This window comes from Lepidochelys kempii, chromosome 1, assembly GCF_965140285.1.
Source record: "Lepidochelys kempii isolate rLepKem1 chromosome 1, rLepKem1.hap1, whole genome shotgun sequence".
Lineage (NCBI taxonomy): Eukaryota > Metazoa > Chordata > Testudines > Cheloniidae > Lepidochelys > Lepidochelys kempii.
The window spans coordinates 138,367,475-138,394,897 of NC_136380.1; the positions used below are offsets into that span (position 1 = coordinate 138,367,475).

At 41.7% G+C, this 27,423-nt stretch overlaps 1 protein-coding gene across 1 annotated transcript in view; it reads left to right on the forward strand.

Moving 5' to 3' along the window:
• Positions 1-26,874, forward strand: part of LOC144930112 (uncharacterized) — a 42,116-nt gene extending 15,242 nt beyond the window's left edge. The window contains exon 3 of the mRNA XM_078851125.1: positions 26,773-26,874. Within this exon, the coding sequence (XP_078707251.1) occupies positions 26,773-26,874 (102 nt within the window). The remainder of the gene's footprint in view (positions 1-26,772) is intronic.
• Positions 26,875-27,423: the final 549 nt, after the last annotated feature.

Here is a 27,423-nt window from a genome sequence, read left to right on the forward strand (position 1 = left end):
CAAGTCCAGCCCCCTGCACTGAGACAGTCAACCTTGACTGTCCCTCACAGGTGTTTGTCCAACTTGTTTTTAAAAACCTCCAATGATGAGAACTCTACAACCTCCCTTAGAAGCCTATTCCAGAGTTTAGCTATCCTTATAGTTAGAAAGTTTTTCCTAATATCTAACTTAAATCTCTCTTGCTGCAAATTAAACCCATTACTTCGTGCCCTACCTTCAGTGGACAAGTGGGTCAAGTAGCATTTCATCACCATTCTCAAGTTATTACAGGGTACCATACATTGAAATGGGTCCATCAACTCTTCACATGAGCACAGCAGGGGACATTAGGCCCTTCTGACCAACTGTATCCCCAAGCAGTGGGCAAACATTGCAACTCTTAGTATGTGCAGGAGATAACTTGGCTGGCTGAGTGACTCCTTACGCTGTGTCTTTCTCCTGAATTCTCACACTTCCCCCTGGATAATATCCCAGTTTTCCCATGGTGACAGAACAGGGACCTCAAAATACAGTAAAAGGATCATTTTAATAAGACTTTGAGGGTATTGAGAGGAGAATCATGATTATGCATAGCTTTACATATATTATACCCCAGTCTAGACCACCTCATACATGAAAACAGAGCCCTGAATGGGTACCCTGGCACCACAGGCTGAAAATGTCATATGTGCTTCTCTCCCATATTCCTGCTGAAATAACTGCTTGTATGGGTATTTGTGCAGCTAAGAACATCTGACAATATAGACCTTCATTAATTAACCCTGACAGTTTACCACTTTAACAGATGAGCGACACAAGGTACAGAGTAGTTAAGTTATGTGCCCAAGGACACTGGCACAGCCGCGACTAGCCTGCGGGGTGAAATCATGACCCCATTTAAGTCAATGGCAAAATTCCTCTTGACTTCACCAGGCCCAAGATTTCACCCCATGAGTCAAGAACCTCAGTCACCTGCTCTGATCAGTAGATATAATCCCACAAGGTTTACTTACTTTAGAGATAACTACCTCCCAAAATAAACCATGAATGACAATTATCCTTGCTCATTGTGACATCAATGCAGCATGGGACCTATCCTCATTCATTCGCACAAGACATGAATTAGCCACCGGACTCTAGGAGAGGGGCACTGAGTTGTGGATTGCTAGCAGAGACAGACACCTCCCTGAAGCCCAGACTAAGTTGCCTATCTTCATGAGGGGGGCAGGGCTTAAAAAAGACCCTCCCATTGGCTAGTGTAGGTGGCTCCCTGCTTAGCTTGCTGACTTTTGTGGATTTCCTACCCCCCCCCACCCCCCCAGATGTTCTGGTTTAATTTGGATTTAAACTTGGAGAGTGGTCAGTTTGGATGAGCTATTACCAGCAGGAGAGTGAGTTTGTGTGTGTATGGGGGTGGGGGGGATGTGAGAAAACCTGGATTTGTGCTGGAAATGGCCCACCTTGATTATCATGCACATTGTAGGGAGAGTGGTCACTTTGGATGAGCTATTACCAGCAGGATAGTGAGTTTGTGTGTGTGGTTTTTGGGAGGGGGGTGAGGGGGTGAGAGAACCTGGATTTGTGCAGGAAATGGCCCAACTTGATTATCATGCACATTGTGTAGAGAGTTGTCACTTTGGATGGGCTATCACCAGCAGGAGAGTGAATTTGTGTGTGTAGGGGGGGTGGAGGGTGAGAAAACCTGGATTTGTGCTGGAAGTGGCCCAACTTGATGATCACTTTAGATAAGCTATTACCAGCAGGACAGTGGGGTGGGAGGAGGTATTGTTTCATATTCGCTGTGTGTATATAATGTCTGCTGCAGTTTCCACGGTATGCATCCGATGAAGTGAGCTGTAGCTCACGAAAGCTCATGCTCAAATAAATTGGTTAGTCTCTAAGGTGCCACAAGTACTCCTTTTCTTTTTACTCTAAGGTGTATCTCTCTTGCCCCCCATTCATTGTATAGAGAGCCTGTGTGTCTAACTCAGGCTTTGCTGTTCTTGTGATTTTCTAAGTGCCTAAAAATTAGGTATTGTGACACTCGGCAACACACTACCTAGGTCCCTTTGTGGTTCTGAAGCAGGGCCGGCTCTCGGCACCAGCAAAACAAGCAGGTACTTGGGGCGGCACATTTCAAGGGGCAGCATTCCGGCACCGGCCATGCCGCCCCAGCTCGCCTCCGCTCCCCCTCCGCCTGCTCCCCTGAGCGCGCCACCGCTGCTCCGCTTCTCCCCCCTCCCAGGCTTGCCGTGCGTGAAACAGCTGTTTGGCACGGCAAGCCTGGGAGGGAGGGAGGAGAAGCCGAGGCGGCGTGTTCAGGGGAGCAGGCGAGCGGAGGTGAGCTAGGGTGGGGGGTTGTGAGGGGAAGCCGCTGGAAGCAATGTGGGGGGAATGCAGCACACCCAGGGGAGGCGGTGGAGCTGAGGATTTGGGGAAGGGGTTGGGAAGGGGCGGAGTTGGGGCAGAGCTGGGGGCAGGGGGGGCAAAAAAGAAAAGTGTGGGCAGCAAAAATTTTTTTGCTTGAGGCGGCAAAATTCCTAGAGTCGGCCCTGTTCTGAAGGTAAGGCTTTTTGGATTATTTTTTTAATCCATACGATATTACTGAGAAGCAAATGGACATAGTACATTAAATAGCTTAAGCATTTCCATGAATTAACAATAAATATATTCAAAATACTGTCATGCCCATGACAAAAGGAAAAAAAGGACCTAGCGCTTCATTGTTTTAATACCCAATTATTTTACTTGCCAATTATCCAAAAGCCATATAAAAAATTAATTCAGCTTAACGAAGTGGGAGACAAGATGGAAACATGAACATCAGAGTATCTGTCTGGTTTCTAATTGGCAGAGATCCATGTAAACAAGTGAACATAAGTCTAAATCCCATCGAAACAAATGCAAACTCCAGCCTATCTTAATTGTTATTGCATTCCCTTCTGTGCTTGCTCAACAACTGTTTGCGCTTGATTAATTTTTTTAAAAGAGAGTTATATCTGTGAGAGCAGAACATCAAGAGCATAGTTTTTATACCAAGGCCAAATTATTAAGGATTTTTGGCTTGTCAGAATTCAAATAGCTCCTCAGAACCTCATTGATAGAGAGGTCACATGGCAATACATTCCTGCAGTTTGCCCTGCAGCATAAGAGCAAGTTTGTCCCTGATGATCAGAGACTCCTTGTCAGAACAGTGCTCAATTTCCAAGACAAAAACAATAATGTTGTTGTCAGCCAGGACCACATGAACACATAGATCTTTATAGTTGTCCATAAGGTTCAAGTTGGGTAGTGACCAGGTGAAGAAACTAAGGGAATGAAATGCAGGTTTGAGCCAGTGATTATAGAATCTGTTTATATTAGATCATACTGAACAACAGGATGTGTTCACCATAGGTATGCCAATCAGCACTGCCTTTGAGACAGTCTAAAGGAAATTCCTTTTTGATGTTTTTTAATAGATTGGGCATAATGAAAGATCAGAATAAAAATTTAAACTCGGTTTCTTGTGACAGCAGTGGTTGCAAACATCTGGACATGAATTTCCAAATCATATCAGTGCCTGCATCAGTTAAATGGAAATCTCCCATAATTAGGTAATATAGTTTGGTCTTTTCTAGTTCAGACCATTCTAGATAAAAACCCTTTTAAGACTGAGGTTTAAAAATAGAGGCTTCCAAGTTCTTTTGGTCCTTTGGCAAAGTCTTCTTGCCAAAATATACAGCTCAAATACCTGCAAATAGTGGGATACAGAAGAGGTTTTTCCACTGATCTCAACATTCTGTAAGGCTCTGCATATTCAATTTTTCTCAAAGCTAAAGCATACTGGTAATCTCCTGATTATTATATGAAATGGAGAGCAAATTGTGTCTAGTGATTCTCTTTGGATTGGGGCGGATTTAAAGAAGTAATTAAACTTGAGAACTGTGTATGGGATCGTCACACTCCAGCATGTTGATCCTGCAAGTTGTTCCATGCAGGCTGACCCATGATGTCACTGGGGCTCCAAAGATACAGTGGTCTACCGGTGCAGAACAACTTGCAGGGTGAAGGCCTAACTGAAGATGCGATGCAGGAAGGAAGATAACAATAGGATGGACTAAGGGAGTCAGAACCATGGTTACATTAATGAGGCTACGTGGTTACACAGCAAAAGTACACAGTACAATACAGCAAAGATGAGACTTGCATAAATGAATTAATGCCCCAACTCCTTTCCTTAGGATATTGCAGCAGATGTGGGACTTCAGCAAGGGTGGGATTTGTGTAGATGAGGAAACTGAGGCACAGAGAAATCAAGTGTTTTGTCAAAAAATCACATAGTGAGTCAAGCTGGGAAGAGACACTTAGAATCAGCACTTAGGCTCTGTCTACACGACGAGATGAGGATGTGATCCCCAGCTCCTGCAGACAGACTTGTGCTGTCTCTCATCCGAGCTAGCAGGCTAAAACCAGTAGTGTAGCCGCGGTAACATGGGCAGCGGTGGCACAGGCTAACCACCCCACGTACAAACCTGCCCGAACCCCACGGTACATAGCACCAGTGGCTAGCCTGTGCTGCGGCTGCTGCCCGTGCTACAGAATCGACACCGTTATTATCAAATGACAATTAGCATGAGTAAGTCTACAGGAGTTGGGAATCACACCCCTAGCTCATAGTGTAGACATAGCTTAAAATTGCACTGTGCTAGGTGTGTTGGAAATAATGTTCATCAATGGATTAGACTAGCTAAGTGGATAGCCCAAATCCAATGGCACCCAGGCCTGAGACTTAAACACAAAAAGTACCCTTCCTTCCACGTATGATGACTGTCTTTGGATAAAGTATTCTCATCAACTGACCTTGTATCAGAGCTCCAGTATTAAAGTAAACGTACTGCCTGTGTGGCTAGCTTGGAAAGTGCAATTAATGTCTCAGGAATGTACTCTGAAAATGTCATTCTCTTGAACACTTGAGTGAGAAACAACGCAAATGAAATATGTTCCAATTAGTGTATTCTCTTTTCACATTTACATAAAAGGCGCTAACAGGGCTGTATAGATGTTATGCTGGGGTATAAAACTACTCAAAACGTATCTCAGGAGCTGCACGGGCAACACAGCACACAGCAACAGCACACAGCAACATCCAGACAGCTTAATACAATTCAGGAAGGCCTGACTGAAGTACAGAATACCAGAAAATAAGCAGCTGATGACTGAATTCTATTGCTTTCTTCCCAAATCGATCAAAGAAAGATGTCAGAGTATTGCTCATACTGAGTGCTTTGATGCACTGCAGTATGTACCTTCACTTTTTAAGGTACAGACGCAATCTGGCATCTTCAAGCTGACCAGTGTCCGCCAATGTTAGTGGTGGAGTATTTGATTGTTGCTGTGGAATATATTCAAACAGGGAGGTGGTAGGGATATCCTTTTTTCTAATTAGTGCACTGTTTGTGCTCATTTAGTTCACTCTAATTCAAATCCATTTTTTGAATAATCACTTTGTTTCTTTTTTGCTACATGTCTTCCTTTGTCCTCTTAGCACTCCAGTCACTTCCATCTACAAGTATTTATTTTGAGGTGTGTAAGATCAGACTAAAAAGTTTGTTGGCCAAGAACAAAGAGAAATCATTAATATATGCTATGATGTACTATGGCCCATGGCTTCATCCCCTCCCATATGCTATAGAGGAAAAAACTTGTTTTCTTCATAGCTTTCAAGAGATCCGCATTGTACCACTCAACTGCATTGTCCAAACATAGGCAACATGTTGCCACATGCTTTCCTTGACCTGCAGCAGCCCTATGTGTTGGATCATAGGTCTGTATTAAAATCACAAATGAGTTTGATTCCCCAGAGTTTAAATTCCAGGGTATTACTAATTAAGAGGTCTCTTGGTTTTTGGTACTGTTTCTCTCCCTCTATGTGTGAAACTTGCAAGCTGCTAATTGTGTTAGTAAGTTCTAAGACAGAGTCTATTCTCAAAGCAATTCACAGAGAGAGAGACTCAAAGCAATACTCTAACAACAGAAACAGCACCCAGAGACTCCCCACCCTTTTGTTGTATTAACAATTGTGATTAAAATAGAGATAGAGGATGCATGTGGATGGATGCTTGGTGTGGATAATAACTGAATGATCAGGGAGGTGCCAGCCTAAGAATCCAGTGTCCATCGGCTGAAGAAGGCGTCAAGTGGAAATAACCAGAGGACCCCCCCGGAGGGCAGACTGGAATCCACCCAACAGCCTCAAGGATGGGAGAACCAAAGAACAAGATAACATCTTGGAGCCGTCAGGAATGTGCTATCTGCTGATTGATTCAGCAACAGCATGATGAAGCAATTCCCATAGACTGGCATAGGAAGAAATTCCTATAAAAATAGACTCTAAAAAGTGAGAACTTTGGGGTCTGATTCTGCAAACCAACTTCCAGGAGCATCAGATGAGCATCTGACAAGGCCCTGCTCCCTCCTCATGTCCAGGCCACCTGGCCAGTGGCTTGGCACAAGCAACTCTAAGGCTGGTAACTATGATAACAATCTTGCAGAACCTGTGTGTGTGGGTGTGTATGTGTGTTTGTATGAATGAATGTGTGAATAAATATGAGATTGAATGGAATGTTATAGCTATAACTAACTGCTCACTATGATTCTTTCTGTATTCACAATAAATGTGGTATTTTGCCTTTTTCCCTTTAATAAGATCCTGCTGGTTTTTATTTTATTGGTATAACATATGGAAAATAAGCCAGACCAGTCTTTTGCATCCATACCTCTCCTTGGGATGGCTGGATCCCACTACAATGCTCCCATGGCGGCAGCTAACTGGTGTTCTTTTCCTATGGCTTCTTCCCCTCTCTCACTCACTCACCTCCAATGCACTTTTCTTGTTAGGTGCCTGCTCTGAGTCTCTGCTTCTCAGATGTTTTATCTAAGCAATGGTGTGAGCGGTGTGACAAAGCTCTGTCCTTGCCTCCGTGGGTCCCGCGTTTCCTGACGGATTTCGCTAGCCTCAGAGGCTCACTGTGACCCTCCACGTAACCCTTCTTTCTCTTGAGACAAGGGTCACAGTCTACTGAGCCATTTTCATCATAAGCCAGCAAGGGAGGTGAGGAGAAGTTATTCTTCTTTGCACAGTCTCTGTTGTCTCCCAGTCTCAGTGATTAATCAGGGGGCAAAGGTGGGGGGGAAAGCCTGGGCCCACTCTCTACTCCGGGCTCCAGCCCAGGGACCCAAATAGTATCAGCTATGGTAGCTGACCTTTTAGAAACATGACATGTACAATTCCCTGGGCTACTTCCCCCACAGCAGCCCTCACTTCCTCAAGCTCCACTTCACCTTTACCTCAGGGCCTCCTTCCTTGTGCCTGATATGGTGTGTACTACTCAGCCTCTCCAACAGCACAACTTCCTCCCACAGCTCCTGACATGCACACCCACCTGACTAACTGGGAGGCTTTTAACTAGTTTCAGCCATATCGAGAGAGAGAGTAAATAAAATATTTTTGCATGCTTCTGCACCTCCACCTCAGATGGCTAATGAAAGTGACAAACCAAGGGCAGGAAAGACTTCTGCAATATTTTCATCCCAGTGAGAAGCAGGAAATAGTCTCACAGAGAAGCCTGTTCTCCTGAGATTTTTCAGCTCCATTTTGCAGACCCCAGAGACCTGAGTAGTTCTAATAAGTGCCCGAACATTTTGGTGCTTATTCATAATGAACCTCCAATCCTTTTGGGATTCACCCACTACTCATTCTTCCTGTTTCTGCTCCCAGCCTCACAGGGTCTTCTCTTCTCCCACCCAGCTTCTGTGTGGGTGTCCCCAAGACCTGTCTTTCGATTTCCAGGCCCTCTGTGCCTCCAAATATTGCAGCTCACTTAGACTTATCTCATTATTGCTCACCGTATATACTCCATCCCATGCTTCATGTGTCCATGTTACTGCTTGTCCACCCACCATATTAAAAACCAGATGTACTCCAGGGGAAATGGGGCCACCCCTTCCAGAAGCTGTGATGCATGAACCATTGGAGCTACAACAAGCATTTTGTGCCGTCACACGTTTGTAAAACACTACTGCTGGTAAAGTTGCTTAATACACTGGGACACTCAAATGTAGTTCTCTGGCTGAGGATGTATGCACATGCACTACACCACGGCAGGAAGCCCTGGCTGCCTGGTCTGGTGTGAAGCTTGCCAAAGAAGTTTATAGTCACAGTGACCTATTGACTGATTAGTGTGTTTAGTATCCCATGTAGCTGGGGTTGTGGCACCTGTCCCCAGTGCTTAAAGTGGTTGGGGTCTGTCATCACCCCCACAGCTGCCCACCCCCCTGCCCAGCACTTCATTCTGCCCCCAACCCTCAGATCAATTCTGCCCCCACATCAGTTCTGTTGGCTCCTGAGGGGAGGTGGGTAGAGTTCTGTCAGCGGCTCCAATTAGCTGCTCTTCCCTAGCAGGCAGGGAAGTGGGGAAAGCAGCCAGTCAGAGGGAGCTTTCCCCCAGGAAGGGCTGCAATGTGTGACCTCTCAGCAACCCCTGCTTGATTCTTAGCATTTTTCTCCTGGGTCCTTGATCTCTGGTGACCCAGAACACTTTAAGCTCTGCCTGTTCCCAACCACATGTAACCCTACTCTCCAGCCTGTTCACAGCTGCATACTTTTGCCATGATTGAATCTGCAAGAAATTAAATCGTTCTCCCTGTGTAGAGTAGGGGTTTAGCCCTAAGTGTTGGAGATGTGATAGGCCAGAAGGTGGCAGCAGTCACATGCATCCTATAATCTTAAAAATTGTACATCCTAGAGGAGAAAAACTGATAGGGTTACTTCGTTCTGGAGGTATTAATTACCACACAGACTTCAATTAACCCTAAAATGGATATTCTGTACATTGTAAGCGGGTGTCAGTAATGCTGTCCTGTGTTAAAATACTTCTATTACAAAGTTGAACTATCAGCAGTCAGAGGGCAGCATACAGAATTTGCATAAATACCTTCATACAAGGATAGGCATACCGCAAGATTATCTTCCAGCATTTAACTTCAGCTAAGGAAACTTCACTGGAGAGATACTGTCACTTTGTGACAAGATATGTTAGTGGAGGGTTGTTTTAAAGGTGGATGATGGTTTGAGTCCTCAACTCGATCTTCTCTCTTATTTTCTTTATTTTCTGTCCTTCCAAATTATATTTTCATGCCCTAAATGTACTAGCTTCTTCCCAAATAAATGAGGTACTTTCCACTTGAAGGGTTTACAAGCTAAATATGAGACAATAAGAAACTAATTAGTATAATCAATAGTTATAAAGTACTTAACTTAGGTTAGTCACATATATTTTAAGACTACCAAGCTATGTATTACACTACAACCATTTTCACATTCAGTGGATCTTAAGCCAGAGTCCAGGGGGGTTCTGTTGGTGTACACACCAGAGTGGGACACCTACCCTTTTACGGAGCACAACACTCATTCCCTTGCGCTGGCTCAGCTCTTCAGGCCTGATGTTGGGCTGGGCCATGTCTCCCTGCAAACTCTTCCACCATCCTAACCCTAACCCTAACGCAGGGGTGGCTCTAAGCTGTTCCTTATTGTTACTAATTCAGGAAAGCATTCCTATTTGGAAAAGCACAGAGACATGTATTTAATTTTAAGCACATTCTTTAGTCCCATTAAGTCCATGAGAGTTAAGCACATGCTTAAGGGCTCTCTTGAATAGGGATAAACTTAAGCAATATCTTTTGAAATTTAGATTGTAAACTCCTGAGGCCGGAACTTTGTCTGTCAAAGCACCCAGAAAACTCTTCAACTATATCGATACTAGAGTGAAAGTACTCTAAGAACCCCTGATCTAGTGTAGATGGTTCTGTTTATTTCTTTTTGAATATCACTGCCAAAAGCAGAGAGCACGTAATGCCTTCCACTGTTTTTACTTTAAATAAAGATTTTGTAAAGAGTATATTTTCTATTCGATATCTGCCTCACATAAAATAAAATGTAGATGCTGCCAAATAATTGTTACACTTCTCTGTTAGTCTCATTCACCGGTCTGTGTTGTGCTCAATGCACTTACCATAATACTCTCTTTTAACTACATAAAGCCTTTTTTAACCACAATCATTTTAAGTCCCACAGGATACTGTGAAAGACCAGGCTAATGTTGGAACTGCAAATTCACCAATACCAAATACCTACCTGGGGAACAAGTATTTAATAATTGGCTCTTCAATCTAGCGGGGGACCGTAGGACACAATCCAATGGCTGGAAGTTGAAGCTAGACAAATTCAGACTGGAAAGAAGGCATACATTTTTTAACAGTGAGGGTAATTAACCATGAGAGCAATTTACTAAGGGTCATAGTGGATTCTCCATCACTGGCCATTTTTAATCCAAGATTGGATGTTTTTCTAAAAGATGTGCTCTAGGAATTCTTTTGGGGAAGTTCTATGATCTGGGTTAAACAGCAGGTCAGATTAGATGGTCACAATGGTCCCTTCTGGCCTTGGAATCTATAAAGAAGGAGAATAGGCAGCTCTGAAACCTGAACTAGTCAGACAGCACAAAGCCCCACGACAGAGCAGAGGAAGTAGAATTCAGTAAATTTTCTGCATGTTCCTATGTGTGGCTATCTTTACATTTTCCTCCCCAGTCTTTTTTCAGAGAGCAACAGATCGACTGTACAGTACATATTGAGTACTCTGTGAGTACAAGAGGAGTACCATGGGCTTTCACCTTTGAGGATTCTGGAAAGAAAAGCATGAGGCCGAAAACATTTCACATTCATCTTATGTCAACCACTGAAGCACCATCTGGAAGTGCACTAACAAGTACTCTCTGTCACCCTGGGCATCTGCTGGTAGAATGGTATGACCATTGAGCAGGGGTGAGGGAAGTGTTCCTATGCCCTTGTCCCTCTACTCTCTTATTTTCATCCTGGGAATTCATGGGAAAGATTTTGCAAATTCTTTTTCATTTTAAGAAATTCTAAAAAAGTAGTAGGCAAACTGTGGTCAGTTTGTTAAATATTCTTAACAGATTTCAAAGTGCATCATCTTCCCACCTTTATCTCAAAATTGAAATTGAGAAATTAGGACAAAATCATTAAGGTGTTTTGTTAACAACCAGCTGCGTACATACCAGGACTGTAATTTACAGCTCTTATTCAAAGGTATCAGAGTAGCAGCCGTGTTAGTCTGTATTCACAAAAAGAAAAGGAGGACTTGTGGCACTTTAGAGACTAACCAAAAGGTAGTTTGTCACAATCTGACAGAGGAAATCAATTACAGTAAAATTCCATCACATATTCAATAAGACTGAAATATAGTAAACCCTTGCCATAACTGCTGTATAATGTATTCAAATTGCAAAGGGCATAACTAGCGCCAGACTCAACATATATTTCCATCAAAGAGTAAAGGTATCATTCCCTAACCGCTGTGGTCTTTTAAAAAAATTATATTAGGTTTTTTTCCATGTGTTTCATTTGTTATATTCTTTAGAGTGCTGAAATAATGCTTTACATACTGCCCATGTCAGACACAGCAGTAAACACCAGCTTTTAGAGGAAAGTACAGACAGATTCAAATCTACCTTCTTCTAGCCTGTAGTTTATTTTCTACACAGTCCATTTACTGTATCTACATCCTTTTTAAGAGTGAAAAGGATTGTCATACATGTTTTATTAAATCTAATGTGTGACTTTGTCAGATCTGGTCTCCATTACTGAAAAAACTGTATTGCCAACCTCAAGCATTAATATATCATGAGATGGCATAAAAACTAAGAGATTTTAAAAAATAATAAATATAGGGTGCCTTTTATTTGCTTTCTGGCTTTTGAGCCTTGATGTTATGCTCAGGTCACCTTTTCAAGCTTTTCGCCATACCTGAGGGGTCAGATTTTGTTTGTTTTATAATGAAAGCTTAGATTCTCTCACAGTCACATGAATCCAGGAGCTGGAGCTTTAATAAGAATACCAAATACCATGAAACTCATGATAAAATCATGGGCAGTAGCAACCCTGCCCTGCAATAAATGCTCAAGTTTATTGATACTGAAAACTGTTCAAACTCTTAACAGAACAGAAGCAGTGTTGTTTAGTAGAGTGAATACAGGATTTAGGGTCAAGCACCCCTGAGTTCTAATCTCTGCTCTGCTGTCTGGCTTGGCACAAGTCACTGAGGCCTACATTTTCAAGCTCATAAGTTAGACACCTAAATCTATATTTAGAGCATGTAAATGAGTGGCCAAATTTTTCAAGGTGTTGAAAACCTACAGCTTCCATTGGAGCCACATAAGAAATGTGAGTAGCAGTGACAGGATGGGTGAGGTAATATATTTTATTGGATCAACTTCTATTGGTGAAAGAGACAAGGTTTTGAACTACACAGAGCTCTTCTTCAGGTCAATAGCAGTTCAGTTAAAACCCAAAAAACATGCAAAAGCCAGGGTTATGCATCTGGAAAGGTATGTGTGTCCGCAAGTCTCTGATTTGAACACATGCCTTAGTGGGTTTTTTTTAAATGTGAACTTTATCTTTAAAATAAATATTTCAAATAGATATAAAATGTGAGCTGTTGCAATAGATAGGTTGTAGTGCTAAGAATGCTCCTTTGGGGATGTAGACTATGGCCTGGTCTACACTACGAGTTTATGTCGGATTTAGCAGCATTAAATCGAATTAACCCTGCACCCGTCTACACAACGAAGCCATTTTTTTGACATAAAGGGCTCTTAAAACCGATTTCTGTACTCCTCCCCAACGAGAGATTGTGGAGTTCCCTATCTCTGAGGAAGGGATCAATGCTATTTAACTGATGAGTAATGTTCACTCTCAGTCCAACAGTTCTTATTCCAGGCCCTTTGGAGAATCCTTCCTTTTATTTAATGGCTCTGTCTCCTTATTTCCTCTTGTTTTGTTACCTTATGTATTTATCAACTCTTGCTACTAGTACTTACCTCACACTGTCTGTATCTTCAGAGATATAGGAAGGCTAAACATTATTATACAAAGCCTTTGCACCCTTACTCTCGTTCTTTGTTTTTGTTTGTTTGTTTTAATTTCCTTTCATGCACTTTTTGACATCTCTTTCTGTCTCTGTCGATGGCACTATGGGCGACTTTCACCAGCTGAGGATTTGGCCCTGAAAATTTAGATACTTATTTGTATAGCTTGAGTAGGCTTTTTAGATAGGGAACAAGGTCCCTGCCTTGAGGATCTTACTAATTTAATTAATTTGCTTTTTAAAAAGAGAGGACAATTTGAGGGTACTGTGCCTTTAACAGTAATGGCATGACTCCTGTAACTAGCTTTGTGCTGGCACAAGGGCCACTCATGAGAAGTAACTCGCAGGACTGGAGCCTTAAGTTTCTTTTATTCCTATTCTCGTCAAATCAAATCTTTTAGGAAAGGTTTTTTTTATTTTGACTGTATAGAATTTTTATATAGGAGATATTTGAGAAGAACTTCTTCTCTCCTTTGGTTCATTTCTTTTGTTCACTAAGGTTCTGATCAAAAGCCCAGTGAAGTCAATAGAAAGACTGGCACTGATCTCAGTGAGCGCTGGCTCAGGCCCAAAAGTTTCTTTTCATGATCTTCTTGTGTAAAGGATTTTATAATCACATTAATTATTTATAAATACTAAATGGTGCAAGCGTTAAAAGGTGAATTAAGTACTTTTCAGTTTTGACAATATTTACACCCTGATTCCGTTTTCTTATTTTTGTTTAATTATTTTTAGTTGCTAGGTTATTCAAGTGTTGAGCATCAGGACTCCTAGGTTTTTAGAGTTTTATGGTCTTATCCAGGCCTGCCACCAATTTCCACCCAAACGCACCCACAATCAGTGTTGTTAAAACATCACTGTTATGTACTCCTTGCACAAGGTAGATTGCAGAGTTGCTACGAGAAGCTTGCCTTCTGTACGAGATTTGAACTGGCTACAGAACTTCCATTATGGTGAGAGATACAAGGGATGTGTTCTTTTTAAGATACTTTAATGCACTGCCAGGTATAGTACTTACCTGCTCAGGTAAAATATGTTACACACACTGCCACCTTGTGGCTGACTATTATAATAGAGTTTTAGCCTTCCATGACATCCCCGCCTCCGCTCCCCTTTGAGTTTTACATTCCTGTGTTTCTCAGCAGCGTGCAGAGCTATCCATTGCTTATCTGCCCTCTCACCCATACATATTGTTATTGGCAGGAACAGTAGCAATCTGTGTAAAACTGTACTCTTCGTCCCTGGCTGCAGACCTAGAGAGCCTGAGGGCTTGGCGCACAGCAGACTTGTGAGGGGGCCAGCAGTAGGGCAGAAGTACACACCACAATTTTCCAAGCTGCTTCTTTTTCCTCCAATGTATACCAGGGAGGAGGAGAGTGAATTTGACCCTGGATAGCTCTTGTTCCTTTTCAATATTATTTCAAACCGAATTCTCTTCACACTAGTCATCTAGGGGGCTATACAGACAGAGAGCTGCGTTATGCAACAGACGGAGCAGCTTTCTTTTGTAAGTTTCTAGCTCACGCCATCCTTCTATCAAATGTTTTTCCATTCTTTTCTCGGCTCATATCGGTGTGATGTTTGCTTTTGGTGATATTGTTTTCTTTTCCTACTGTCCTTAAAGTTACATTGTGAACAACAGTTGATGCCTATTCATGTATGGTAATTTGTTTATGAGGTTTCCCAAGGATAACCATGCTTCCTTCAAATTCATGTCTTGGAGATGCTTTTGAATCTTAGTCAAATAAGTAAATTTCTCCTCTGCCTACCAAAACAACATGACAGTGCATTTATTCACAAATCCCATTTCATTGGCAAAGATGTTATTGACTCAACAGGATGTGAATGAACCTATATTGTATCCTCACAGTTACACACATACCTAACTTTATGCATGTGGTTAACACCTGTTGAACTTAGCTTGAAGTCAAGCAAGAATTAAAGTACTTTGATGAATCAGGGCCTCAATTCATAGAGCAGAGAAGAGGTCATTGTTGTGATGGAGGGTTGTTTGAGCATATTGCCCAGATGTTTGCTGAGAAGTCATTATGTAAGTGAGGCCTTTTCCCTGTAATTGTTTGAGCACTCTCTCCTCCCCAGTGCAGAGCCTCACTTTCATGTTGGTTTCAGTTTTTTCCAGCTGTGTGCTTTGCTTGCTTTATTGTTCTTGCTGCACAAAACTGAAATCAACATGAAAGTGAGGCATCGCTCATATATTGATTGGGTCCAGAAATATTGCAACGTGGCTCTAATATTAAAGTTGAATCATTTAACTCAGGTTTAATATATGTGATCCAACTAATAATCTATGGCCTTTCCATTATTTCATATAATTAATAGTAAATTATGGCAAGACTATTATCATTCTTTAATTATTACCAGAGTTTTTTATTACTATGATGTAAATCTTGCTTTGGATAGCTCTGGGAGATCATTGCCTGTAAAATGGGTGAAAGCAGCATGCTTTACCTAGCACTAACTGAAGCTTTACAGTCATCTTTACAGTCAGTGCAGAATGCATCTGCCCATCTCCTGAGGAGAATGGATTAGTGAGAGCACTGGGTGACAGGCAATTTCTGGGTCAAGCTCAAGTTGCTGATTACCTCTTGCAAATCTCTAGAGGTCCAACTACCTCAGAGATCACAGCTTCCTTTTGATCCCTGTAGCCGGGCGAGACTCACCCCTGCGGCTCCTCCTGCTGGTCGTCCAGGGAATTAGCTCGCCAGCCTCTGGAGCACCCTCTGTCAGCCAGTGTCTCGCCTGTCACTGGCCCCCCGTGTCCCTCTTGGACCCCGGTGCCCCTTTCCCTTGGGTCCTGCCCCCTGGAAGTACCCCCACAGTCTCTGGATCTCCCCTCCCTGGGGAACCCCCAACCCCCTATCCCGCAGTATATGGCTACTGCCAGTCACCGCCTAGCCCCTGTTTCCTGAGGCAGACCGCAGTATAATTGCCACTCATCACCGGCAAGGAGGGTTTGGACCTGCTGCCTCTGCTTACCCTTGGGCTGCCCCCTGCAACTCCAGTACCTATCTGGCCTTACACTAGGCATGTAGCCTGAGTGGTTTCCAGGCCGGAGCTCCCCAGCTCCTCTGGCCTTCCCCCAGCCCTGCTCCAGTCTAGGTACCCTACTCAGCTGGCAACAGCCAGGTCCCTCTCTCTCAAAAGGCTAGAGAGAGAGTCTCTATGCTCCTGGCCCACTGCCCTCTTATAAGGGCCAGCTGGGCCCTGGTGGGGTGTGGCCCCAGCTGTGCCTTTTTCCCCAATCAGCCTGGGCTGCTTGCCCCAGCCACAGCCATCCCCTGGGCTATTTTTAAGCCCTTCAGGGCAGGAGCGGGTAACCACCCCACTACAATCCCATATGACAACAGCATTTATCGCTGGAATGCTTAAGCTAATTGTTCTACACAAGAAGCTCCAAGAAGCTGAAGAGCCCTCACCTCAGAAATTCATTCCCATCAGAAAAGTGTCTAAACCAGGGAGTGCAGCACAAAACCCTTCTGTCCAGGCTGTTCACTGCAACTTCTCCTACAACCAGCATTCAGCCCACTAACATTGTTTGTCCCCCCATCTTTACTCTTTAAAGTTGGTTTTGCTCTTTAGTGGAAGGCCATGCTCCTCCATATGGGCCCAGTTCCTAATGCTGAGTGCCCTCGACTCCCATCTTCACTCAGTACCTCACAAAATTGAACGCTACATTGAAGAAGTGTTTTACATGCCATGTAGAGTTCTTCCGGAAACTATATAGATGGATGCTTTATTTGCAACAAATAAAGGTATTAAAAGTTCTCACTAGTGTAACTCAATCCTCCTTACTAATTTTATAGAAGAGCTAACTCTATAAGACATACAGAGCCTGCATAGTGAGCAAATCTTTCCTCCTGAGTTTAAGTCATCTGAGAATTTATATTTTTGTCCTTGTCTTTTATTTCTCAGGGTTTGGGCTCCTGCATAATATTCACGTCTGGCCACTCTTCTGGAGTGTTAGCTTTTAGGTTAAATTCATAACTACATAAAGTTAGTAGATGATGATTTAATAATACAGTTATCCAGGACAATTTTTTGTTACTGTTGTTTGTTTCAATGTCAGCAAGGAAATAAAGAATTTTGCTTCCTTTAATAAATTTCCAGCTATTTCCCCAGCTATAGCTAAACACTAAGCCAGCCTCAGTGGCATAATTGTTTATTTCTCCACATTAAAACATGTGCCAAATAGAAAAGATAAAAAAAATTAAGACTAAAGAAGTTAAAATTTTAAACAAATCTTCACTAAGTTAATTCTAATGCTTGGCCACAGTGTGAGGACACTGTAACATCAATCATGAACTCGGCTGAAGGAGACACACACAGTAAGTGAGGCTGAGGCAGATCCATTGGTAGCATTGAGAGCCTAGTAGTTCAACTCTGGACTTCTCTAATGGAGAATAATGAGTCACTTGTTCACTTCCTTTAAATAAACCTCCAAAGGCTAATAATCTTTTCAGGAAAGATTTACATTTAAACTACTTTATGAAGACTTTTAAGTTAGTTCTCGCCACAGGAAAACTACCAGAGTGAAATACAATTGCCCTGGTTAGGCTTGATCTTTAATCAAAAAGAGTACCCTCTACAGACTGCAAGATATCAACTCATTTCATTCCATTGTGCTTCCAAAATTCAGACATAATTTTTGGCTAACAGGGTTATAAATATTAGGATCATTAATCCACCAAGATTGGTCTGGGTTCATCAAAAGGCAAATATGCAATTAACCACGTCAGTCATCACAAAATGTACTTTTATTCATATATCAATTGGAAATATATTTCTTTTGAAAGAAATTTGCTGCTTCTGGCTATGGGAAAACCTGAACCTGATAGGCATTTATCAGTTCCTCTTCAGTTTAAAACATCTAAAATCTATCTTTTTGCTGTTGGGGTTGTTTTTAAACTACACTTAAGCATGTACTTAAATGCTTTGCAAAATAGGAATGGGATTACTCACATGCTTGAAGTCAAACACATCCTGTGAGTTCAAAAAAGAACGAGATAAGTTCATGGAGGATCGGTCCACCAATGGCTATTAGCGAAGATGGTCAGGAATGCAATCCCATCCCCTGCATGTCCCTAACCTCTGATTGCCAGAAGCTGGGACTGGACAACAAGGGATGGATCACCCAGAATTGCCCTGTTCTGTTCATTCCCTCTGAAGCACCTGACACTGGCCACTGTCAGAGACAGCTAGATGGACCATTGATCAGTAATGGGGGTCACTCACTTCTTGAATGCCTCCTACTGGCGGGGTGTGCTCAGTCTTTTCCTTTCCCCTGAGGCCCCATGCAGACTGCCAGCCAACCTTGATGTCTGTTCCGTGGTTTGGCCCTCCAGCCGAGTCACAGTCCAAATGAACCCCTTCCAGAGTATTAAAGAGTCCAATAACTAACAGTCTAGCCCTTGCTAGGTTCTTCAGCCCCAGTTCTGGGCCCTTTAAATTCAGCCCTTTGTTCAGGCTACCAAATATGGTCTGGCCCGTTCTTGGGGTTTACACCACTTTACCTGTGGCCAGTGGGGAATCCAGGCCCACCCACTTCCTCAGGTTCCAACCCAGGACCCTACACACAGCAGCTACAGCCTGCTCAATTTCACTTTATTGATGCTTCTTCCCTGGGCTTCTGCCTACCTGCCCTCTTTTAGTTTCACCCCTATCTCAGGGTTAAGGTTCTTAGCTCCTCTCTCTCTCTCTGCAAATCCAGCTTAAGTAAATGCAGCCAGAAACAAACTCTAGCTCTCCTTCAAACTCCTTTGACCTCAGGAGAACGGAGCATAGTGAAGCACCAACCTAACCCTTAGTAGGTCAGTTCCCAGCCAGGGACTGACCTACTAAGCACCTCCAGCTCCTTTTATCTGAGCCTGCTGGGCTCTGATTGGCTGCTTCTGTGAGGCCTTTCTAGGCAACCCTGGAGAGCCCACCCTCACTGCTCCTTTCCTGTCACTTTGCTGTTTTCTGGGGCAGGGTGTAGGAGGACCACAGGGCCTCCCATAGGGAGCCACAAAGGCCAAGTACACGCAGTCATCCTCCCGTTAAGAGTACCAGGGCATGTTGTTCGGGCAACTGCATAAAACGAGGTAAGATGTCACTCTTAAGCTCTCTGCTTAAGCACATAGCATCGAGTATCTGTTTGCTCACACTCCAGTGTACATGCACACACTACATGGTGTTAGAAAGAGGCAGGATCTACCTTCAGAAAGAAGAGAATCAAAGAGAAAAGAATGTTCTGTTGTGAGAGGGGACAGTTTGAATTTCTCACTCTCAAAGACTGGAGCAGATCTAGAAGAGGCTGGAACTAAACTGAAAGACCAGATAAGGATCCAAGAAGGGCTGAGAGGGAAGGGAAAGATCCCAGAGAAGAGAAGACTAGGGGTGGGGGAAGGAGAAATGGCATGGAAAAATAAGCTCTATTAAGAGCTGCAACAAGGATTTCTTGAAACAGGGGCAGTGAGAGAGCAAACAAACTGCCTCAAAGGGGCAAAAGCAGCAGAAATAATGAATTAATAGAGTCTCAAAAGGATCAAGGACAATGGAGCTGGTGGTTCCCATAACGCCACCCCCCACAGGTGCCTTAGCGTGGCTGAAAAATCAACATGGCCAAAATGGAAATGCCATTTTGAGCAGTTTCATGTGGCATTGGGACTTGTAAATAAGAGTGTGGAACAATACGTTCATTTCCTGACATTCATCAAGGGAGACAATTCACATGACATTCTGATGACATAAGTTAGGGTTGCCCTCAGATCAGAAGATTGGATATGAAATAAAGAAAAAATTCATTGTGTATTTCATTGGGAAACATGAGCTACTCTCCGAGAATAATCAAATAGAAGCTGCACTAGCCCAGAGAAAAGAAGAACATGGAGCGAGGCTAGAACCATGCGTGCAAACTATATAAGAGGCCGCAGAGTAGAAGTAACAGTTGTGCTCAGATAGTTCATGCTGGAATTCCTGAATTAGGAAAGTACAATGAGCAGAAAATACTAAGACCTGAAAGAAGAGATCCTTTCCCTGGGTGCAAAGGCCACCGTATTGATGGTTACCAAAATGGCAATCAATCCCAGATGATGCCAGTCACTGGGAAAGCTGAAAAACAATCATAAGAAGAGGAAGGTTCCACAGTGGAAATAATTGAGCTGTCAATGGCTGATCGTGGCATTACTGGAAAAGGCGGAAGAGATAGGCAGCCACAATAGGCCAGACCATGGAACTTTTAATGCCCATAAAAGACTTCAAAATTTGTCTCCTTTTTTAACTAGAAGGAAAAGGATAATAGGATTGTACTGGAAAATCTATTTCTGTCTGCAGTAAGCATTTGCCCAGTATGGCCTCATCTGTGATACGTAACGTGTTATATTTTATTTCCATCATCCCTGGGAAAGATTTTAGCAGATGCCTTGTCCATATTTGCAATAGTGAGCTTAATTGCTTTTTCATGTGGGCAGGGAATAGCTCAAATCAAATGATAAGAGGGCCTGGGGACCCACTAATAGTACAGTTTTACAGAGGCAGTCAGCCCATTGCATCTCTTTATGCCACATGATTGGCTGGCAAGAGTAAAACTTTTGAGCTTTATGCAACAAAAAAATAAAATAACCTGCAGGATAAACCTAGGACTACAATGATATACACATGAATATGATTCAGGTTTGATGCCTTTCCAATTACCACCTCAAACTCCGAATTCTCCAGGATATGTTCTATACATTCAGCTGACTGGCCTTTTCTGATATATAGACTTAAACATAATTATTTCTAAATCCTCCCCATGCTGTAGCACCATTGACTAAAATGGGCAACCATTACTTATTACATTCAGAGATTTGGAGGGGGGTGAGATTTCAAGGTATTAAGGTTGATATTTTCAAAACCACCTAAGGCTCTGGGAGTCCAATTCCCCCAAAAATTAACTCTTTTTGGCACCCAAATCCCTAGGCAGCTTTGAACATCTCAGCCTGAAAGCACTACCATTTATACTGGAAACACTGGGAAACTGTGAGTTGTCAATGATTTCAAGGAATTTTACATGATAGCTGGAAAAATGTTTCAAACAGAAATGCCTTAATAGTTACAGAATAAAGTAATAAATTTATAGATTGGAAATTTGCATAGAAAAGTAGATACTCTAGTCACTGGCTCTTTTAATCTGTAGTTCTAATACATCGTAATTTGTTTGCTGGATTTTTGCTTTTGACAGGCAATGGGGAATTTTGTATCTACTTTAATGTACTATTTTGGTTTTCTTAGAGGCTTGATGTGAATTTATTGCTCATGAATGGTAGAAGATGGATAAGGTGACCATACATTCCATTTTGACCGGGACAGTCCCCTTTTTTAAGGCCTCACCTGGCTGTCCCGATTTTTTTAGCAAAAGCAAAGGGGACAAATGTCCACTTTTGTCAAAAAAGTGATGTGCAGAGGAATGTGCAGGGGGCCGCCTGCATGCAGGGGGGATGTGGGACAGGCAGAGCAAGCCTTTTGGAAATATGGTCAGCCTATCTGTGTCACTGCTCACCCAAGCCCTGCCTCCCGTGCCAGGCTGGGGGGCCGTGGGCCAACCCTGCGTGGTGTCCCATTTTCCCTTTGGGAAGTATGGTCACCCTACCTAGTGTGTGAGTCTCTGCTCACTCAAGCCCTGCCTGCCCCCTGTGCCAGGGGGCTCGGGATAGCCCTATGTGGTGTCCTGTTTTCCCTTTGGGAAATATGGTCATCCTAAAGATGGAGGTCTCTAGCAAATGAAGTCCTCAACTGATTCATAGGGGCATCAGTCTTGCAAAGTACTGAGCACACTAGCGATGATCCTGCAAAGCATAAACATGTGCTTAACTTTACACCCATGAGTCATCCCAAAGCTTCCAATAGAACTGTTCCCCAGCTTAAAGCTGAGCATATGCTTAAATGCTGTGGTGGATCAGGGCCGAAGCGCTCAGCACCTTAATGGCTGGAGCTCAGAGCTGGTACAGGACAGTAGCAGCAGTGCTGGCTTACCCAGTAGGCCCTGCCAGCATGCCTCAGCTTGAACTAATATCTTTTATTGATCCAACTTCTGTTGGTGAACGAGACAAGCTTTCAAGCCCCACAGAGCTCTTCTTCACGTCTGGGAAAGATACTCCCCGCGGCACAGCAAAATGTAAGGTGGAAGATTGTTTAGCATAAGTAATTAGCACATATTGTAAGGGACCATTCAAGGTAGAGTTTTGGCCAATGAAAAACATTTATAACAATTGGAATATTTTCAATAATGTCCTTGATACAATTTTTTAACATTGATAAAATATAAAAAAGCATGGAATATTTCTCAAAATCCAGATTGTATAGTTTCAATGTGTTGCAAAAAGTGTCATTTTTTAAAAGGACGTTTCTTGACCAAACCACCCCCCTTCCCCAAAACCCCCAACAACTCTGCATTCAAAAACTTTGATCAGCTCTAGTTTTGAACTCTCAGTGGTGTAAGTGCTCTATATCCACTTACCAATCCCAAACCATCCAACTCCCACTTTACTCTTTAAAACATACTTTTCCTCTAGATAGGATAGGTCTAGTAAATTATAATTAATAAAAAAGGCTACTGGAAAAATACTACCATGAATAAACGTGGCTTTAAATGAGTGCAGCTCAGCAACTACATTCAAAATGTACAGTATTTTCTATCTGTTAAAATGTGTCATTTTTAATAGTGTATAATAGTTGGTAATTAAATGTACACAGCTGCATCAGATAGGATACCTGTTTTTAAAGGGTTCACTATCAAAGGAAAGAACCCATCTTATTATCTGTTCCCTGAGTTGCTCGATATTTTTAGCTCGCTCTTTAATATAGTTCCTTTGGATTTTATTAAAGTACTGATTTTAAGAATTATTTGATTGCTAGGTATGTTATATTTTGCTTCTGCAATGAGAGCAAAATTAGGCCCAATTCTGCAAATGCTTAACTTCACTGCTGTGAGGAGTCCTGCTGATTTCTTAGTGTGTATTAGAAGCCAGTAATTCAAGAAGTAAATGCAAGTCCAATAGCACATAACATCCAGTGCGTGGGTGGTACAATACAGTAATTGATCTGTTATCAGTCTTTTGGATTAATGTTATATTCAAAGATCTAATGATTCAGATTTCTTCTACTGCATTTGACTGAGTGAAAAGATACAATTATGGATCAGCAATGTTTGTGATAACTCCTCTGTAGGTCTAAAAATAATAATTTAAGGACTATTGTACAATGATTTTTAAAATATTATATATTTTTGCATTTTCTTCCCCCTATTTTAAGACAGAAACATAATGCACAGAAACAAGAATATTTTAGTAGATGACAATGATATGAAACAAATGACTGTAAAGACAATAGTCAAGGCCCTCATCCTGCAAAGACTTGTAAATCTTTGGGCCCAAAACTCTAAAAGTTTGAGGGAATAAACACGATATAAAGAAGTTAACAGAAACTCAAAATCAGCTGAAACCTAATAAAATCTTAAGATGCTTAAAATAGCCAGAGAATGAATACCATTTTTGATATGCTTGTCAATCCACCAAAATCTCTTTATATCCAACTTCTAGACAAACAGTGTTGAGGCAAATATTAACTTCTTGTCTATTGAAATCTTTCCAATAATACAATGTAAATTACAGGGGATTGAAATAGGACTAGCTGAAAATCTTTTCAACTCTTTATCCATACTGATGGCATAAGCTCTCTGGGATAGGAACTAGATACATCTTGTCATATGTTCACACATTATTGGAGACTATAGGCACAACCATATTATCCAAGATAAATAATAAACAAATTTTAAAACTAAGTATCTTACTGGCTAGATGCCTTGAAATTAGGGCAAGATTTTCAAGAATAGGAGCCTAATGTTAAGCTGCTAAATCCTTATTTAACCTCTTTGCTAAATGACTTGATGTTCAGAAATCAGCACCTAGCAGCTCCCACAGAAATCCCTAGATCAGGTCCTTTGTTTAGGAGCTTAACTAGCAGTGCTAATTTTTGAAAATCTTGGTCTTAGCTACTTCCTGAGGGCCCAGTTCTGCTTTCCTTGAAGACAGTGATATCAATGAAAGCTTTGCAGTTGTCTTTGATCAGAGCAGGAAATGGGATTTCTGCCATTGAATTCAGTGGGAGCAAGAATGGGCAAATTGATGGTGAGGGTACTGATCTAACAGGTGCACAAGTCTAATCCCATTGTTTCTGTACATCCAAAACTTGTTCCCTCATGCACATGGTTCTTTTGATACTCATACTCTGATCCAAATTGCTCTGTCGGGAGGAAAAATTCATGGTCTATAATCCCACTGATTTTGTGACAAGTCTGTGTTCAGGCCTGCTTCCTTGAATACTTTTTTCAACACCCATAAACCTAGAACACCCGCTTGTGAAGATGATATTCAAACCTAGATGTTGACAGGCCTATCATATAAAAGTTATCTAAATTTTCAGTTTCTCCCTATTGAGCTACTTGCAGAAAAAAATGACTCTACATGAGTCTGTGTAAAAGAATCAGGCCCAAAGGTTTAAGCACTTGAGGTGAAATGTGGGACCCATCAAATTCAGTGGGAATTTCACCAAGATACTGAAACCTATCAGAATAGAAAAAAAGTCATTTGATTTGTTTACTCCTCATTGAGCCCAAATTCATCAACAAAAATGTTTCTTAATTGATGCTGAGGGATTGAATAAGTGGTTAGTGGGATAACTGAATTATAAATATGACAAATGATCAGTTAAAGAGGGCTTGCCAGGTTGGCGTAAGTCCAGGGTTAGACATTTTATTGCTGATACAGAACAGAAGAAAGATTACAGGACTTCATTAATGAACACTTAACATTACGAAAGAAGGATTTATATTACACCTGCATAAGTCTACTCCCTCACTTTGGGCAAATAAACTTCTTTTATTGTTTGTATTATGCTGTTTCCTGGCCTTACTAACCAACTAATTAAGTTATTCACCCCTCTTTAAATAATAAAAAGTACTTCAAACAAGTCAAATTAATGTAGAAATCTTGTCATAACCAGCTCAATTTCAAACTGCTTGGAATTCATTCCTTATTCTGAGTAGGTTGCCAGATAAACTCTATAATGTTCTTCTTTTAATGCCGTAAGTCTTTTTTAATGTTCTAAGGCCTGATTCTCATGTACACCACGGCCCCATTTTTCTACCACTCTGGTAGTGCAAAGCAGTTTTAAAGTGGGATTGTTGGTATTGTTGGCAGACTAGGTATTGTTCACAAGGAGAGAGGAAAGCATAAGGCTATAGAATAAGATAATAGGATCGAAACATAAAGCAGCAGAGTCCAGGACAACTTGAATGATTCCTTCCTTCCAGCATTTTAGACCCTTTCTCCCACACACAGAATACATTCTCTGAATGTCAGGCAGTTTGGGTAAGTCTCTTCCAAAAACCTTTTGCCAAGTAGTCTGCACGTCTGCCATGACCCTTTAAAAATAATCCTTCATCTTATATTTTTTCACCTTGTCTAAAGAACTGGAGAAACAAACAAATTCCGTTAATGAACTGTAAGTCAAATGCAAGCAGTTTATGTCAACTCCAGTATTTAATTCTCATTTAAATCAATTCCATTATGTTTAGGAATAACTGATTTCTCTTTACAATTTCAGCACTGAGTCCCTTTCAAATTAGAATTGCCCCTGATCAGTGCTGATACCCTGCACTTGAAAAGCACTCAAATCAAAGTGGTTAGGTAGTCATGATTTATTCATTTTGGAGGAGGAGGCAGCTATGAAAGTGCACTTGCAAAGAATGCATCCTTCGACATTACCCTGTACAATGGCATCAAAGGCTAGATGACATATGCTTTCAGGAGAAAATTGACTCCTGGTGGTGTAGACTTGTGCAGGGCCCTCTACAACACTTCACCGCAGAACAGAGACTGTGCAGAGAGATTACCCAGCAGTAGAGCACCCTCTGTGCATTGTGTGCAACTGGTCTCCACGTTGGCCTGTAATTAGCCAGCATGCAAGCTCAATTTGGTTGTGGCCAGGAAGTTATTAATTTGCAAGAGGGTGAATTTATTGAATCACAAGCCTATCTCTTCACTCACACATTTGCTTGAGAGTAAGCAACACATGAGAGGTGTTTCCTTTAAGGTTCGACTGAGGGAGGTGATTTCTCTATTTTCCCTTTCCATGTATTATTTTTGCTGCCGGTGTTAGCTCTGGGCCTGGGAGGAATGTTGATTAGCATTTTCTACTACTGTCGAGGTGTTTCTCTGTTATCTGTTATATAGTCAACTGTGTAAATACAAGTTTAAGTAATGCTATACATAAAAAATATGGGGAAGGGGTTGGTTTTCATTCTGCCCAATGAATGTGCGCCACTTCCATTAGATTCTGATACAGCAAAGCAGTTAAGTATTTGTCTAACTCTAAGCCCTTACGGCTTCCCATTGAAGTCATCGGGACTACTCACAGTAGTGAGATGCTCAGATACTATGGTAATAGTGGCAATATAAGGACAGACAGCAGTGTGGGAAAGCATCATTAAATCAATATATCTCACTCATCTACCTTCTGGGGAGAAAAAAAAAGGACAATATAAGAACAAAGCCTATCTGAGGCAAGGAGAAATGAATACACTGCTGTATCTTTCTTTATATTAAACAACAACTTTGTGGGAGGAGGGGGGTTGCCTTAAGATCTACTTTCAGCCAAAGTACTCAAATAAGTCTGAACAAGCATCTGAACTTCTGAATGCTTTTCAAAATCTGCATATCATATGTTACTACCGTAGTACTCTTGTTATATAACCTTTCTTCCCCTTTCAGTCCCCCGAAGTGGGTATAATGATTGAGAACACCAGTGTTGCAGGATTTTTCTGGTCCTTAATGATTCCTGGAATGTCCCAAGGTGCTTCCGTCTCAGACTAAGACATTTTTTACAAAGAGGCTAATCAATATTTCACTTGCTATTATCTCCAAGAAAAAAATTCTATTAACTTAAAGTTAAGCAGCCCTATCACGCCATCCATTTATTTTAAAGCATCCCCATTGACCTCATCAGAGAGATCTGTACAATATGATTGTTATAGTAGGTAACAAAGATTAGACAAATACTAGAAATATAAGAATTAAAAATACCTAACTCTTAATAAGCATGGGCATTATAAGCTAACAATAACAGACATCAGAAAGTTAACATTAAACGTTTTTAATTAAATTTACCCATTTCTGATTTCAGCCATCTTTGCCACAAGAATGGACTATTTGGAGAACAATACTTTTTAGGAGGACAGTAAAAAGCAGGCAGTAAAATGTACATATGTGTTTGGTTCCTCAAATGTTTAATTGTTTCACATATTGAAGTTCATGGAATATGAACTTAATGTCAATATTTTGATGAAGCTTCACTATAGAACAATACATTTAAAAATGCTACAGAGTCAGTAGAATATTAAAATGTTACTGTGCATATGATTT